The sequence below is a fragment of the Lonchura striata genome, chromosome 19 (genome assembly GCF_050655825.1).
Source record: "Lonchura striata isolate lonStrDom1 chromosome 19, ASM5065582v1, whole genome shotgun sequence".
Classification (NCBI taxonomy): domain Eukaryota; kingdom Metazoa; phylum Chordata; class Aves; order Passeriformes; family Estrildidae; genus Lonchura; species Lonchura striata.
In genome coordinates, this window is record NC_140721.1 from 4,992,059 (window position 1) to 5,009,594 (window position 17,536).

The 17,536-nt window shown below is 53.9% G+C and overlaps 1 protein-coding gene across 5 annotated transcripts in view; it reads left to right on the forward strand.

Annotated features, from left to right (window-relative positions):
• SMG6 (SMG6 nonsense mediated mRNA decay factor) overlaps nt 1–17,536 on the forward strand; it is a 105,697-nt gene that overhangs the window by 40,777 nt on the left and 47,384 nt on the right. For all 5 annotated transcript variants that reach the window (XM_085557384.1, XM_021551030.3, XM_021551031.3 and 2 more), the window contains exons 11-12: nt 10,210–10,326; nt 10,823–10,991. In XM_085557384.1, coding sequence (XP_085413510.1) covers nt 10,210–10,326; nt 10,823–10,991 — 286 coding nt within the window. The remainder of the gene's footprint in view (nt 1–10,209; nt 10,327–10,822; nt 10,992–17,536) is intronic.

The window sequence follows — 17,536 nt, forward strand, 5'->3', positions numbered from 1 at the left end:
TTGACTTGAAGCTGCATAGATGCCTCCAAGTCTGGTGTTCTGAGATTTCTCTGCATGTGCAGTTTCCATAGTTTTCAGAAAAGCGAGCTCCCCCTTGGAACCAGGCTGACCTCATCTGGGATCCTTGGCTGGCACGTGAATCTGGATGCACCACACAAGGCTCTGCCACGGCAGAAATGCTGCATGTGTGGGGCTGGGATCCTCTGGGGAGAGCAGCCACTGATGGTGCCAGCAGAGCAGTGAGGGGGCTGCAGAAGGGGCTGCTATGCTGTGCCTCACTTGTGCTGCTTCAGCCCCCTTTTCCACCTGTTTTTCCCTCTCCAGCACCTCACCTTCCTTGTGTTATTCTTCTGTGCAAGCAGGTGAGCCAGCTGCTGCTTTGCTTGGAGTGGCATGGGAGAACTGTCTGATAGTGAGCACCCAGATTTCCATAGGCCCCCACCTTGGCAAAGCAGGATGGAGATGGCAGAAGGCATGCCCAGACCCCTCTGCTGGCCCCTGCCAAACTTCTGGTTCCTGCTCCAAGTGTGAAGGTGCTAGGGATTTTGCTGAAATGGTCAAAGAATTTTTAACTTGAGAAGAACAATATATTTTCTCTAACCTCATTCTGGCAAATGGCTGAACCTTTGTAGTTGAAATTTTCCCAATAAATTTAGCTTGAAGAAAGCTTTTGGCATGAAGGATTGCAGCCTAAATGGTTAAAGTTTGGCAAAGTTCTTAGGAACTGAAACCAAGGTCTTATAATGGAAATTGTTAAGTAAGCATCACTGCAAGCAGAGTGGCTGGGCTGTGCCCCTCTTGGTAGGGTGTCCTGGGGCTGGGGGTGCCACTGCCATCATCCAGGGAGGCTGGAGGGACCAAGCAGGGCTGGAGTGGGAGGTGAGGAGGCAGTTCAGGCTTGCAAGCGTTTGATGAAGATCCTGGGATTTCCTGCTTCCCAAGAGCTGGGAGGAGGGCACAGATTTCACTTCATGTTTTGGCATTTGCTTTGCAAACACTGGGCCCTCAGGAAGCCCTAAGAAGATGAGCAGCAATGGAGGGAATGTGCAGAAAAGGAAGCTCCACACTTTGGTGTTCCTGCCCCATCAAAGGCTCTTTTCTCTGAGTGCTCCTGTCTGCAGGCACTTGCTGTCATGAGCTTTAACTGCAGGCTCAGAGTGCTCACCCAGGTTCACACCCAAGGAAGCCAGTTCCAGGCTGTCTGCTCACATTTTGCTGTCAAGGACATGCCCATCCCCAGCAAGAGCTTGAGGGGTGCAAAATGTTGCCTGTTATTTGCTGCTGTTATTTGTCCTTATTTGTGAACTTCCCTCTGGGCTGGAGGAAATCTCTTGGGAAGCCCTGTTCACACCTCCTCCCTGTTGTAAATAACATCTGACACAGTTATGGCTGGGCACACACAGCTCCTGGGGGGATGCTGGTAGCTCTTGCCATGCTGCTGTGTAACCCAGCCAGGCTCCCAGCTCCTCACTGGCTCTTTTGGTGAGGATCATAGCTCTGGTATCTTCAAAAAGAGCTGACAGATCTGTGCAGACTGAGGATAGGCCACCAGGGGTTTTTGTTTTTCATTTTGCATCATTGCAGTGCCCCTTAAAACCATTTTCCATTTCTATCATCCATGATTTTTCTTCTTTCATGCAGCATTCCCTGTTTCATCTGAACGCATCCTGCTTGTGCATTTTATGGCAAATATTCCCTCCACAGGCAGAGACAGCTGGTGCCAGGCTGGTCTGGAGCTATAGATATGCTGATGAGCTGGCATGCCAGCTTGAAGGGACACGCTTCCTTATGAGCCAGCCAGGAGATACATACATTTACATTTGCCAGCCTTTTAGCTGCCAGACGGGTCAAATTCACGTTGCTGTCAGGTGTTGGCAGCAGAACCTGTGGCTCTGGGGATCTGCTGTGACACTGCTGGCACTTTGCTGTGCCTGTGTCACAAGTGCCAGTGTCAGCTCCCACGCTCAGAGCAGCTCCAGCAAGGGCAGTGCTGAGAAATGAGAGTTTCTCTGGCAATTCTCCTGGTTTGCCAGCCTGGATGAGCCTGGAGGTGCTTTTGCTCCAGGTGTGATGTCAGGGACTGGAGTGTCTCAGTGCAAATGTGACTAGTGACAACTGGGATGGATGTGCCTCCCCATGCAGGGGGAGTGTTTCTGACTCTGTATGGGCTGTTCCACATCCCAAACTGACTCCCACAGCCTCGCTGGGGTCAGGGGGGCAGAGCAGGATCCTGGCCTTGCTGGCTGGGTCAAGCACCCTAAGCGTGTAGGGAGAGCTCCAAAGTGCTGCTTAGTGCAAGTGGAAATGGCTTCAATCTGTGTTTTGACTGATGGGTCTTTTCAGGAAATTTCTGAGAATAACATTTCTAAAAATGGCTGCTTCTTTCCACTGATATTTCCTGGAAAAGGCTGTAGTTAATTTTAAACCACTATCCTTTTCCCTTTTCAAGTGGAAATGGCTTTGTGCTTGTCCTCAAGGCTAATGTCATTCTTTCTGACCTAGCCTGGGTTGTGTGTGGGGAGGGACAGTGTGCCATTGCCATTGCCTCCTCTTGCAGGTCCTGTTGGTCTCCCAGAGCTTCAGAAATTGGGGTGTTGGGGGCACTGTGCACGTGTCTGCTTTCCCTGTGGAAATTAATAACTTCTTATTAAGTTAATATTATTCATAGTCACTTCACAATGATGTTTTTTTTCGTTGACTCCTGGCCAGCCCCGAGTACACAAGAAAGCTGTCCCTAAAGTCATTCCCTAAAGCTTTGTTCATCAGGATCAGGAAGGATATACTGAGTTGGTTATCGCACCCCAGGTGCAAGGATCCAGCCCTGCCTGGGCTTAGGGACAATCAGAGCCAGAGACAAGCTCCTGGATCAGCCAAAGGGAGCTGGCAGCACGGAGCTGTCTGGGGCAGGCAGCCCCTTCGTGCTGGGCAGAGCATGGCTTCTCCTGTGGCTCCTGGGCAGGCTCTCTGCTTCTGGTGGGAATATGTCATTAATTTTTATACCTTCCCCTGTAAACCATCGACCCTTTTTATGATGTCATGAGGGATTCCTTAATTTTGCAGCTGCTTCCTGGTTACGTCAGAGAAGAGCCTCCCGTCCTAGAGCCCAGCGCTGCAGTCCAGGACGGCTGGAAACAAATGAAGTGTTGAATATCTAATGGCTTCCACAGGGAGAGCTGCTCCATCCTCCTCAGGCCCCCGGCATTCCTCACCTCCTAGGCCTCCCTCCTTCCTTCCCTCGGACAAGTCAGGGTTGCAGAGGGAGCTGCAGGCTCCTGGGCAGCCCCAGCTGCTCTGGGAACACGTGCAGCGAGTTCCCCGGTGCTGCTGCTGCAACCAAGACCCTCCCAGGGCCTTCCTGCCTCTCCACGGGGTCAGGGAGGTGGTTTGGGGGCATCCAGGTTATTGCTAAAATCCAGAGGTTGCTTTGGGAGGGATCCGGCCCTGTGTGCTGCTGGTGGTGATGTTCAACTCAGCCGCAGTGCTGGGAGGGCTGGGGCTGCCATCCTGTTTGCTCAGAGTCTGGGAGTGTCCTTCCAGGAAAGCTGCCCATCATTCCCAGGGTATCAGCCAGGGCTGAGCAGTGTCTCCAGGTTCCCAGGCTCTCTCGGGGGCAGATGAGTGCGTGTGTGACTCGCCAGCTCCCAGCGCTGGGAGTGCCACTGACTCACAGCTCTCCTGCCAGGGGCTGTGGGGGAAATGCCCCACAGCTGTGAGCATCCCCCTCACTTCTGCTGCTTTCTCTTCCCGTGCTTGTGTGTGGTCTCCACCAGCCTGGGCCGGCAGCAGGGCTCTCCTCACCCATTTCCTGCAGGCAGCCCCACCCCAGGGGGCTGCCAGTGACTCACGGGGAAAGCTGTGTCTGAGCCCTGAGGGAGCAGAGGAATTGCCTTCAGGTGGTGTCACTCTGAGGTGAGCCCCAAGCCTGGTCTCTTCCCCTCAGGGCAGCAGCCAGCTGGTGAATCAGTTGTCTGTGCCTCCAGAGTCCATGTGCTGACACATCAACCGGGTGCCTTCGCCCCCAGCCCTGTGCTCACCGAGCTCCTGCAGCTCCTGTGTCCCCTGGCCAGCCCGTTATGTCATCCCTGGGACTGTGTCCATGGAACTGTTCGTTCTTTTCAGTGCCTCCCCATACAGTCCTTCACCCTGTCACCAGGAAAGGTGGCTTCAGCTGTTGTTCCCTGGGAGCAAAGCACATCTTTGCTGCTCTGCCAGCACTGCTCTGGGCTTCCCGGCCTGGAGCCACGGCTCAGGTGAGGACAGAGGCCAACATGGAGACTCCCCCACAGGAGCCCTCCTGACCCTTGGCTGAGGCAGTCTGGTTACTTCAATCAAAGGATTCTGCTCTCCTTTGAGATTTGTTGGCTGGAATTGTTTGAACTGTGGAAGGCTCAGCATTCCTTTTGTTTTCTTAGCTGGGATGGGTAGATGGAGGAACATGCCCACTGCTTGCTTGTAAGCTTGGAGGTTGCTGTGGCTCCTTTCCACCCAAACTGGGGGTTCATTCAGAGCAGAACAGCTGGGGGCCCTCACTCCCAGCCCCTGCCCCATCCCTGTGAGCAGCCCACGTGTCCTGTGCTGGCTGTGCCCCGATTGTCCCTCGCAGGATTTCCTTCAGCACATGGCACTCGAGCAGCCACGAGAAGCTTCCTCCAGCAAATCCCTCTCCTCGTGGGCGGCTGCCCCTTGCTCTTTTCCCATTCCCATTTCCTGTGGTTGGTTGTGTTGCCCTAATAAAGGTTTGGCACTGCTGTTTTGCACACCCTAGTGGGAGAGGGGATGTGTTTATCACTTTTCCTGGAGATTATCTGTTTAAGCACTCTCTGACAGTTACAATAACAAGGGCAGCGCGTTGTGTTTCCCAGCAAAAGGACACTCGCTGCTGAAAGATGTATAGCACTAATTAGAAATACATAACATCCGGCCACATGGCAGCCTTCTCCCGGCCGCTCCATTTCCTGAGCTCAGACGACTTTGACGACAGTTGGTTTATGTTTTCCATGAATATAACGTTCTCAGAGAAACACAAATTTCTCCCCACTACAAAAGTCCCCTTTTCTCTCTGCCTCTCACCCTCTTCCCCGTGGAACAGGTAGATTTATGGCTGCAGGAGTCCTGGGTTGGGCTCTGCTGCAGGCTGGCTGGGAGCAGAGCCCACAGACCCTGGGAGAATCAAGGTAGGAGCTTGCAGAGGGCGCTGCAGCTGCTGATCCACCCAGCTCCCTGCAATGCCTGCAGGAAACTGCCTCCTGGTAGGAAAACAGCGCTCTCTGTGCAGCCCAGACCTCAGCTGGGGAAAAACCCTCTTTCCTACGTGCAAAGGAACAGGAGGACTCCTCTTCTTGATCTTCAGAAAAACCACCCGTCGCTGGTTCCCAGCTTTTTGCTCTGTTCTTGCAGTCTGATGCTCATCAGCTCCCATTTTTTCCATCCCATCTCTCTCTCACCCTTGGGCTCTGCTTCAGAGCAGATCTCCTGGGCACCAGTTGGAGGAGTCTGGGTCCAATTTCCAGCTCACAGCAAGCAGCAATCACTCATACAAGGACATTTTTACAGAAGTCCCCACCTGCTGGATGGGAGCAGGGCAGTTGCTCTGCTGCCTGTAACACAGGTGAAGGGAGGTGGGAAGATGGAGCTTGCTCAGGGAGGTGAAATCTTAGCAGGTTTTAACTGTTGAAACAAATTCCTATTGAGTATGGAAAAACTGCTGTCTTTCAGATGTTTATAGCTTGGCTAAGTGTGGACAGATTTCTAGTAGGACAGGAAAACTCTCTGTTAAAAAGGTTATTCTGCAGCAAAATCTCAGATCCTTGTTCCAGGATTTACAGTTGCTAGATTAGCTGAAGGAAAAGGTCGTGTTTTTTTACAAACAGGGGTAAGCCACTATGTTGTTTCCCAGCCTCATTCTCACAAGTGACTGAGCTGTTTTGGCTGAAGATTTCCAGGAGAGTTCAAGCTGAGACAGGCACCTAGCATGAAAACTTAGCAAAGTCTGAGCCAGCTAGAAAAAGGGGCTGACAAGTGGCAAGTGTCAGGCAAGGTGCTCAGAACTGTTGCAGCTTGTGTCCTGCTGCCAGTCTGGCCCCCAGAGCCTGATGTTCACAGGGGCCTGCAGGGCTCTCATGTATTTTTCTGGTGCAGAAAAACAGATATTTGAGGCAAATTCAGCCTATGAAATGTGGGGAAGTACAAATCAGTAATTTCAAAATGACTGCTTTAAAATGCTCTGCCTGCTCCTTCCTAGCCCCATGCAGCATTCCATGCACCGGATATTTGCTGCTGTTGCTGTGGGGCTACAAGTGGTCAAGAAACAGCTCCAGCCTGAGGAAGCTCCCCAGAGGAGGCTTTTAAAGCCAGCTCAGCTCCCTGCCATGGCTGCAGCGTGTCTCCAGGGGCTGTGTGTTGGTACAGCAGCACAGACGAGGGTGTGCATTTACCCTGAGTCAGTCTTGGCTGCGAGTGCAGGAGCCCTGACCTCAGGTTGTGGTTTAACAAGCAGCTACCGAGGCAGCGGTGCCAGCTTTGCCCACCCGCCTCTGCACCCACGCAGCACCTCTGAAGGAGTGGCACAGCTGAGAGGTGACATTTGTGAGCCTGCTGAGCGCTGGTGTTCTCAGGGTGGCTGTGCAGGCCAGAGCTGAGAGGTGACGTGACAGGAGCTGGCATTAACAGGGACGTTTGCTGGCTTACAGGGGGAGAAAGGTGGAGGGGGAGCATGTTGTGGTTGGTGGTGTTGGATGATTTCCTGTGGAGTGTCACTGCTGTGGCTGCTGGTGGCACAGAGGAGCCACAGCTCCAGCTACCTCAGAGCTTGTGACCTCGTGGCCCCTTCCTTTGTGTGTGATTTCTTTCCACAGTTGCCTGACACCTCCACGGTGTGCCCCAGCTGAGCAGCCTGGCTGGGTGTGAATTGGGAGGGTTATCTGATTACAGCCCCATTTGGGGTTTCAGAGAGGAAGTGGAGTGGATTTGTGGCAGCTTTTGCTGTTGGGGTGCCACTGATGCCACTTGAAGTCTCTCTCACCAAGCTTTTGGTGACAGCCTGCGGGGGTAGGATGCAGGGTTGCCTGTGGATCTGACACTCATTCTGCTTCACCTGCACCCACTGTGGATCTGGAAACTGATCTGGGAATTACAGTTTGCCCTGCCTTAGGCAGTCAGGATCTCTCTGCCTGCTCTTGTTGGTCTGGGGCAGCTGGTATCTCCATTTTTACTGGTGCAACTGCAGGGACAGAAATGACCTAAGTGTCACTCCATCCTCCAAAAACATCTATTTTCCAATAAGTTTGTGTCTTACTTTGCATTACCAGCAGTACAGACATAATTACCAGCTCAGCTCAGAAGTAATGATGCCCTGTGGGCTCCAGAACGGATTTGTTGCTCCAGCCTTCACTTCAGCATATTTTCTACAAAATGTTTTCCTCTTAGTGCCAGGGTAGGCTCAGACACTGAGCGGGTCCAGAGAGTTGGTTTTCTTATTGCCCATCACTCAAAACATTTTACAAGTTTCTCTTTAAACATCCCAAATGCTTTGCCCTTTGGTTGTACCCTCACCTTGTCTGTCTCCTGTGGCAGGGGTAGCCTGGGGTTTGTCCCCACATCATCCTCTGTTAGCCCTGGCCACTGGCTCCCAGCTCGGGGCAAGCCAAAGCTCCCAGCCTCCTGAGGAAAGTGGTGAAAAGGCACAGAAAGAAAGTTTCTCCTGATTTATGGTGCTTTCCTCTTTTGTCCTACAATTAAGCTCTTAAGAGCCTTTGCTGGTGCATGTTCAGGGGTCTTGAACAAGCACCCACCTGGATGTTTGTCTTTCTGTGCTGGAGGAGCCTCCTGGGAATGAGGCTGATGAGCTCATCCAGAGAATGAACTTTCAGGACCGGGGGAGTTTTGTGCATTTTATGAGTTTAATGATGAGCTGACAACACCCATGGTAGCTGAGCTGGAACTGTGTGACAGCAGCCCTTTAAGTGTGGGTGTCCTAATGCTCTTACCTGCACAGTGGGCAGCTTTGCAGGCTGTACCAGGGCTGAGCATTGTTGGGGTACATGGAGGCACTGTGGCTTTATGAGCTGGTGGGCACACAGTTTGTGTTTGCAGCAGCACAAGATGTTTAATGGACAGCTGTACCTGCCACAGTTCAAGCGCAGGAAACTTTTTACTGTATTTTGGCTATTAAATTGTGTGGGGGGAACTTGCAGCCTGCATCAAGAGCTGCTGGTGGCAGTGGGAAGGGCTGGGACCAAGCCTGGCCACAGCCACCACAGAGGTCCAGCTTTTGGAGCCAGTCTCTGAAACACACCCTGAAATATGGGGTGCTCATCACCTTCACCATCACAAACACCTTTAAACTCTGCCTGTTGTGGAGGGGGTCAGGATGTAGCTTTTACACCAGCTCAGTTTGGGGGGTCACTGTGAGTCTGGCTGGAGCGCAGTGCTCCCAGCCTGGAGTCCTGGGGGCTGCCCACTCAAAGTGTGGGGGTCTGTGCTGAAATACCCAGAGATTTTCACCACCTAGAGGACTTGCCAGACTCAGGTGTGGCAGCTGGACCACTGTGGTCTTGTTGTGTGTCCATTTAAGACAAGAAGGGAAGACAGTACAGCATCTCACCGAGTGCAGGGGGAGGGAGCACGGGGAACACTACTGCAATTTCTTGGACTGGACTGTGGCCAGAGCACTGGGACTAACACTCTTAATTGTGGGAAAGGCTTCATGAAAGAGATTTACTGTCCCAGAGTGGTCACATCTTTAGTTTTATGTTTCCTCCAAAAGCTGACAGCCCCTGCAGTACGGCACTTCCTACCATTGCTCTGCAGCACCAGCTCAGCACTGCCTCTGTGAGCAAAGCACCCTCTTTCAGCTACCAGGTGCCTTTGGTGCCACCCTGGGTTACCCTCCACGCTGGGTGCTGAACTCATTGACAGCTGTAAGAACTGTTAATCCAGCCTTCAGATGTTCCTCCTTATTTTTCCTGTATTTTCTTCGTGTGTTCTTGTCTTTTTTTTGGATGTTTTTAACCTCCCACCCCACTCCTCTGAAGTGATCTGTCCTTAAAACCCCACTGTTTATTCTGTGCACCTCAGGTGTTTTGCTAGCCCCGGCTTAAACGTGGTCTCAGTGTCTTGCTCTAATCCTCTTGCTGTTTGCTCAAGATCCCTGCTCTGCCACATCTGGGCAGTTCAGCTCCCAACACCTCCGTGCTGATGTGTGGCTGGTGCTGATGTCCCCAGCAGAGCTGCCTGGAGGCTGGGGTGGGCTCTGGGGGCTCTCTCTTCCTATCTCAGCCCCGGGGCTTCACTCACCCATTCAGAGTCAGCAGCTGTGAGTTTGTAAAAATCCTCTGCCTGGTTTGGGGCAGCTGTTTTCAGGTGGAAGCTCTGTTGCTGCAGTAAGCCAGCAAGGAGCATCCTGCACAGAGCAAACAGCACTGATGGGTAGAAAGCCAGTAAATGTGTGGGTTCTCCCCAGCCAGCCACTCCCCCACATCCTGGGAAGATGTGAATGGGGAGTAGAGGGAGTTGGGAGGGCAGAGGCTTCCCTTAAGGCTTAAACCCCTTCTGAGAGCTCTGGGGCAGGCTGGCATGTCCCATGGCACTGCTGGCCTCCCCAGCCTAACCCAGGCCTGGCTCCAGGCAGTTCCCTCGAGCCAGCTCCCCGCTGCTCTCAGCAGCCTCAGAAGTGGTTTCTGGCTGGGTGTAGATGTGCCGGGGGGATTTGCTCTCACTCTGAGCCGGCTCTGTTTGGAAGAGCTGTGGTTGTGTGGCATCTCCTTGAGTAACAGTTCCAATTAAGCTCTCTTGACAAGCTGTTGTGTGACTGTGAAACTAATGGGAGGAGCCCCCTCCTCAGCTGCTGAGGTTAAAACTCCAGCAGGGACAGAGATCAAACATGCAGCTAATTACCCTTTTAACACTTAAATATACCCTCCTCCTCAGGGGAAGGCATCAGCCCCAGCAGCAGCTTCTGTGCTGGGAGCCCAGAGTACCAGCATGGCCCTGGCTGGCTCAGCACATGCCATGGGGTTGGGCATGGTGGCTGCAGCCTCTTCCCACTCCAGAGCAGCCACTCACCACCTTTTTCCTCCCTACATGGAACAATGATGTCTGGGACAGGTGTAAATTAGGGAGTTGCTCACCCCTGCCCCTCATGGGATACAGAAAGGGAGGTTGTGAAGGTGAAACCAGGAACATCTGACCCAAAACCTCTCTGTCTCCTAGAGTGCATCTCGGAGGATTGCCGCTCTGTCATCCAGGAACAGGCCACGGCCCTGGGGCTCTCCATGTTTGCACTCCTGGTCAGGAGGTGCACCAGCCTGCTGAGGGAATGTGTGCCAGGTAAGGGCTTAGCAGCAGGATCCATGCAGGAGCCCATGAGGCAGCCTGCTGGGGGTCAGGCCCTCATTGCCTGCTGGTTTTTACATCCCTTCCCCTCTCTTGGGGCCTTAGGATTATCCCCAAGCATCCCAAGCTCTGCCCAGCTAGATCAGCTGCAGGAAAGCACCTGGTGTGTGCAGACAGAAATGTTTGGAAGAAAGGGATAGACTGAGGCCATGCTTTCTGCCAGCAACTGGGAAACTTCCCAAAACTGGGACCTGGGATTCCTATCTCTGTGATTGGTGCAGTGGCACCCTGGTGCCCTCAATAAAAGGGATCACAAACCCCCTAGCTTGCCCTCCAGGGAGAACAGATCTGTCTTTGTGCTTGCTGTGGGTTGTGGCTGTTCCCTTGTGCGTCCCAGGCTGGGATGTTGGGATCTGTGTCATACTTTCCCAGTCCCTGCCTGAGCCTGGCTGTGGTGAGCTGCCTCAGCTCTCACGTCTTCTATTTGCAGTTCAGCCACAAGAGATGGAGCAGGAGGATGAGGAGGACGACATCAAGGTCTCTGCCTTGCCCCAGGACCTGAAGGAGCTGCTCCCCAGTGTGAAGGTCTGGTCGGACTGGATGCTTGGCCACCCGGACACCTGGAATCCTCCTCCAACGTCTCTTGAGCTCCCCAAACAGTACGTGCACCCTCTGGTTTCTGCTCCCTCCCTCATGCCACCCTTCCCCCTTGCTCATGCTTTACTGCTGGCTGTGGCACCGTGACCTGAGCACCCAGGCAAGGCCCACTGCCCAGGGAACGTTGGGAATTTGCCACCCTTGGTGACACAGTGATGTGTGAGTGGGGCTAGAGGGTGCCTGGTAGCTGCCCTGTGTTTCCATGTGTTAGAAGATGACTTATGAGGTGGATTTTTACTTTCTGCTTAGGATGTACATCTGGTTTTGTTGGGATACCCTTCCTTTAGGTGTTCTGCTGGCCCTGCCAGCTGGACAGGCAGGGCCTTCCTGTGGACCAGAGGGAACTCCAGCATAAGCATTTCGCTGCCTTTTTTTTGACTGAGTCAGGCCAACCTTGGTTGGGCTGGGCTAGTCCTGGAGCAGCTTGTCTGATCCTGGAGCTCCAAAAGTCACCTCCCCTCTGCTTCAGAAACCACTTGCCCCTACCCTACAACGCACAAAAGGGTTAATTTTCTAAACTGGCTGATTCCAGCCCATTAGTCCATAATGCGGACTAGGCAATTTGCATATTTTTGGACAGAAAATTGAGCGAAGGGGCCAAGTATGGAGTATGCGGAACGGCGTCTGAGCATGCTCTGTAGCTGCTTTCCCGCAGGATTTTCCATCTGCCTCCGGTACTCCGGATCCAGAGCCTGAAATCACGTCTTATTGTTAATCCAAAGGAGCCAGAACCCAGGGTGATGGGAAGGAGCATTAAGAGTAATCCAGCAAAGTGGCTTAACCATTAATGGGTCCCCGCTCCGTGCGTCAGGTCCAGTCCTGCTCTCCTGGTTTATTGCCTCTTACTCCAGTTCTTTTTCATTTGGCTGAGGAAATGGAAATCTCACACAGGAAGTTCTGGGCCTCATTTTGTGGAGATGGAGTCTGTTTTCTGTTTGTCGGCTGCTCGGTGTGGGACCGCTGCCTGCTCATGTGAACTGCTGCCCATCTTTGGGCAGGAACTCAAACTGGGATCCATCACGTGAGCCTGGCTGCACCAATCCCCCCTTCCCCTCGCGCTGCCTGTGCAGGGAGCGCCGAGCCCTTGGCCACGGGCAGCCTCGAGATGGAATTTCTGATTGGGTTCACGCAGCCAGCGCTCCAGGACGAGCTGCTCCCCTCCTGCCGGGCACAGGGCTGTGTCCCCCCGGGGTGATGGAGCAGGTGTAGGCTCCTGCTGGCCCATTGGGGTGGGAGAAGGTGGTGGTGATGGTGGCAGCCCACCTTGTGTCTCTCGGGGGAGTGGTGGGCATAGACTGGGGGCTCTACTCCACAAGATCAGTGTTCAGTGGAGGAATGAGTGTCTCTTGTCTTGCTTGGCCTCTCCATGGAGGGTGGCTGAGCAGCCCCTCTTGTCCCACCGTGCCCATCCTGTCCCCCACATTGACTCCCAGCTCCTCCACTCTGGTGCTCTTAAGTCTTCCTTACACGCTGCTCTTCCAGCCCAGACCTCTTGTATGGATGGGTGTTGGTAGTCCAGGAGTCTGGGAAAACAGTGGTTGAGCTTCCAAGGAGATGCAGATAGTGATGAACTGCAGGGAGCCAGCTCTGCTCTTGGGCATGACCTGGAATTTGCAACATTTGCCCTGGGGATAGGAAAAGAAAAGGAGAGCACTGGGTTAGTGTTTCAGCTCTCTATTGACACAAGCCTGCTGGCTGCCCTGGGGCTCTTCAGGAACCAGGTAGAGCCACCGAGTCCAAGGGTTTAGATAGGAACAGCTTCAAAGAAGTTTAGAAGTAAAACATGGGTCAGAGCAGCAGGCGTGGTGGAGTAAGCCAAGGTTTATGGGCAGGGTGAGCTCAGGAGCAGGGAGAGCACATGAGGAGCAAGTGCAGATGCCAAGTTACAGAGCTGAGTGAGGGGCCAGGGCCATGTCACACATGCTCCCACACCACTGGGATGTGCTGTGAGATCCCACCACTGCCAACAGAGAACCTGGTTGGATACTCTTAAACCACTTTCCTTACCTCTTGTGGTGGCATGGGCACAGAAAAAGGATGTAGAAATCCCCTGAAGCACAGCAGCACCCTGCAGAGATGCCATGAACGTGCTAAAGCTTCTGGAAAAAACAGGCCTCATACCCACCTGGAAGCCCACTCAGAGCCCAGAGCTCACATCAGAGTGCAGCTCATCCAGGGCCAGAATGCTGGGCTGGGCTCGTGGCCAGCAGGGCAGCTTGGCAGGGCTCGGCTGGAGCTTTGGGCTGGGGCTGTGTGTCCCAAGGCCTCTCTTGCCATGTTTGTGATTGCTCCTTCTTCATATGGGAGAGAGCTGGGGGACTTTGAGAACGTCTAAACTCAGCCCAGCTGTGGCAGTTGGTTTATTGCTTTCAGCTGGTACTTGAACCCGGGTCCTGGTCTTGGAGTCTTTCCCAGGTTTAATCCCCGGAGCTTTCTCTGCAGCTGTATGACACTGCGCTGACCCCGAATGAGGATAGGAAAATAGAAACGGTGCCAAGCCAGAGTCTCTTTTTCATTTGGAGTCTGGCTGTCTGCCCATGACCAGGGTTACATAATGGGAAACATAGCTGGGGCTCTGGAGAGCCCGCGTTTCACCACGCTGCCCAGACCTTCGCGTTCTGATGCTATATATCTTCCTAATTGTAGCTCGGATGCATTTATCACACTGCTGGATTTGAGTCCTTACAATAAAAAAAAAAATTAAAAAAAGGCAAAAAAAAAAGCAAAACCAACCCCACACCAAATTCCTCAGCTCGCTGCTTTCCCCCTTGGACAGAGGCGGAGGGAAAGGTGTGAGGGGTGAGCACTGCCGAAAGCCGGCAGATGGATGTGAGCCATGCAGGAGTGGGCTCCATGGAGTGGGATGAGAGGCTCAGGAGGCTGTGTTTTCAGGGTTCTTTTTCTTGGTGGGAGCTTGGGAATGAACCCTGGTTCCTGGCAGGCAGCCTCTCCCTACCTGGGGGTTCAACAGTCTTGAATTCGACCCAAGCAAGAAACTCCATCTTTCCCCAAATCCACCCTTCTTGGTCTGGTGCACTCCTCCAGCTCCTGGCCACACTGCATGGTCATCACGGCTCAGGGGATGCCCTGGAACAGATTTTCAGTTGCTGGACTTCCTAACTACCTCTCTGTGTGAATTTGAGAGGTGAAAGGTGTCCTTCCTATTTTGGAAGAGGTGCTCCGTGAGCTTTCCATGACTTTTTCCTCATGTCTTTCCAGAATAGGAGCTAAACTTAACCTTGGACATCTCTGCTTCAGTGCATCGGGAACTGTGTGTCTGAACCAGGTGTTGCCAGATCTCCTAGCAGCAAGCAGCTGTCACTTCTGTATCTTAAAATTAATTTCTGTCTTCATGTTTCATGGCAAACCTTGTGCTGAGTTCTCTGCAGGTGGTTGTTTAAGGCAGTTGGAGAAGCATCTTTCAGACCAAATGTCCCCAGGAGTGAATTGCAGGGATTGGGGTTTAAAAGCAGGGATTCTGGGAAAAAGGGGGCAGGGTGGATCCCCTAAGACAGAGATACTGGCAGCAGATGGGTCAAAAGGTGGATCTCCAAGGAGGCTGCTGTATAAGTGACTCCATCCCCTTTTGGGACATATGGCTGGGAGGAAGGTGAAAAGCGATGGACAGAGCTGCTCCTTGCTCTGTTCTGTTGCCACAATTAATCCACTGCTAAATGAAGCACAACAACTGATGGGGAAGCCACTGGCTAGACAGACACTGCTGCAGGGCTGACCCTGGCAAATCTGTGCTCCTTCCACATGGGGCCAAGGGCCTCTCAGTTTGTGGAGACTGTCTGCAAGCATTTAAAAATGGTTAATTTAAACCAAGTATTAAATTGAATCCAAAAGCTGTGAGCACATTCGAGAGCTTACCTTCCCAGAGAGATGTGCCAGATCGCTCTCATCACATTGCTCTTGCGGAGAAGTGTCACTGAGATGGCAGCTCCCACTGGGAGGGATGGACAGAGTCTTGCACAGAGGTGCCAAGACATTGCTGGAGTTTGCTGGAGACTAAATGGAAAATCCCTTTTGCAGATCTCATCCTCAGTAACTCTGGCCACCAGAGTTTCCCTATCGAGACATCAAAGCCAGGGTTCAGAGGTGTCTCAGTAGTGTAAACCTGGCTGAGATTGGAGATAAAGTCAACCAAAGGAGAAGCCAAAAGTCTCTGTGGAGAAGGGGGCTGTGGCAAAGCAGAGTCTGGCTGGGATGAGACTGCACCTCTTATGGGTAAAGAGCTCCAGAGGTGGGTTCCTGGGAGAGGAATGGTTTATGGATGCCTGGCTGGCCAGAGGGACCATGTGCAGAGCAGAGTGGGGGAAATCACTGATGCAGAAGGGCTGTGACCACCTCATCCTGCTCTGCCTGAGCCCACACCAGGGCTGGTGAGGGCCTTTGGGAAGAGCCCCCATGGCCAACCCTTTTTGCTCCTTGCAAAGGAGCCACTTCTACTTCAGCTTCCCGTGGTCCAGGAGAGAGGCAAGGCAGGAGGAGGAGGATGCAGAGCCGCTCATCCGGCGGGCACCGGGAGCTGGCAGTGCCGGTGCCCGGCCCCGGGAGCAGCGGCCCGGGCGTTTGCCATCTGCACGGCAGCGCGGCTCGGCAGCGGCTGGGAACACAATGCAGGGCTTCTTCTGCGCCGCGCTTTCCGGGCTTGTGCTGCAGCTGTGCAGTTTGGATGTTAGTGTTTAAACAAGCTGGTATTACACAGGAAACGGCCACCTCCACAGGCCCCCGCAGGCTTGTAACGTGGGGTCATTGTGCTTGATATTAATCACCAGGCAGCGCGCGCCCCCGGTGAGGACGGCGGCGCCCCGCACGGGGATTCGGCGAGCATCAGGCTCGCCCTGGCATCCTCTGCCCTCCCCGTGCTTCGCTGTGTGCCTTTTGCCTTGTGGTGATGCCCATCCAGGCCCCATCCCTGCCGGGAGCCCTGCCCAGCCTCGCCGGGGCGGCGTTCGGCCCCGGGGCCGCGGTCCAGCTCGCTGCGCACTTGCGCGGCTCTCGCCGCTGCCTGGCCGGGCCGTGTCCGTCGGCGTTGCAGCTGGGCTGTGCTCACACTGACAGCTACATTAAACCTGGAATCCTGAGGCAATAAAAAAGAAATTAACTCTTATTTTTTTTTCCTGTCCTAGCGGAATAAGCAAATGTAAATGTGTCTGTGGGGAAGTGAATGAACCCCCGTTCCGAGGAAAGACCTCGCGCTCACCCCCTTCTCACTTCCTCGGTTAAAAGCTCTGGGAGCCTCGTCCCTGTACCTGGGAGCTCCATGCCTGGGCTCGGTGTCAGTAATTTGGGGCCTCCCTGTGCAGAGGGACGTTGAAGCCATGGCACTGTGCATGCACTGAGCTTCCAGGCACCTGGAACTGCCTGGGCTCTGCACAGAGGCTCCAGCACTGCTGCGCCGTGGGGTGACATAAGCCAGAAATGCCTGGGGGTGGCCCTGAAGTGGTCCTGGGCAGAGGCAGTGGGGAGAAGGAGGCTGACAGAGCTCCCAAGTGTTGTATGACCTTCCAGGGCAAGTGCATGTCCCAGTAGGAGATTCCCAGGGCCGTAGGTGTCAGCGTGAGCCATTTGTCCTCGCTGGCTTTGCCAGCAGTAGCAGCTGGTGAATGATCTTGGTGGTGGCAGTGATGGGAGATGTGCTGCAGAGGAGGAGCTGCACCCAAGGGGGTGGTAGAAAATGGTCAGAACTGATCTCTGCAGTGCTGCCTCTGCCATCACAGGAGAAAAACAGGGAAAAAGGCCAACACTGCTTCTTTCTTGGCTTCCTGAAGGCTCTGCAGGGTGCTGCTGGGGTAGCAGTGCAGTGAGAGCTGGCTACCCAGGGAGCCAGCATAGTCTGAGGTTTGACTGAAGTGAGCCCAGGGTGGGAATCTGTCACATCCAGGGCAAATGGGAGATGTGGCAAGGCACTGTCAAGCTGTAGGTGAAGGATGAAGTGACAGGGGCTGCTCTCACACTCCAGGGTGGTGAGGGGTGCCCTGGCTGGCAGTGCTGCGGAGGGGGAGAGGAAAGGGAACTGCTGGGCTGGGTGCTGGCAAGGGCATTAGCAGTGCCAGCTCAGTGACTGTTCCTGTGGCATTTTTCTGACTTTGGATGCCAAGCCCTGTGGAGGGAGATGCTCCTTATGCTTTATCTGTGCTGATATGCCTGCCACCACCACCCTGGCCCTGCAGTGAATCCCAGTCCAGCCCAGCATCCTGCCACTGCCCTCTGCCTCCCTCTCACTGTCATCATCCCCTGCCTGCAGCTCTCTTTTTTGGGAATATGGGCGAGCTCTCTGCAATGTGTTTCTTTCCCCTCTCCTCCAGCATGGCTGTTCCAGCCTCCTGGAAATGTCCCCTGCATCTCTGCCTGTCCCCAAAACGCCAGTGCTCTCATTCCTTGGCAGTTTTGGGCACTTTTCCCGTTCCTCTCCCTGCTGATGCCTCTGCACCTCCTTCATCCCAGCGAGCCCTTGTGGCCTTGGGGCCCCAGCAGTGCTATGTGACTGGCCTCAGGCAGCCAAGCCCAGTTGCCAGCAGGGCACTGGGGGAGGCTGAGC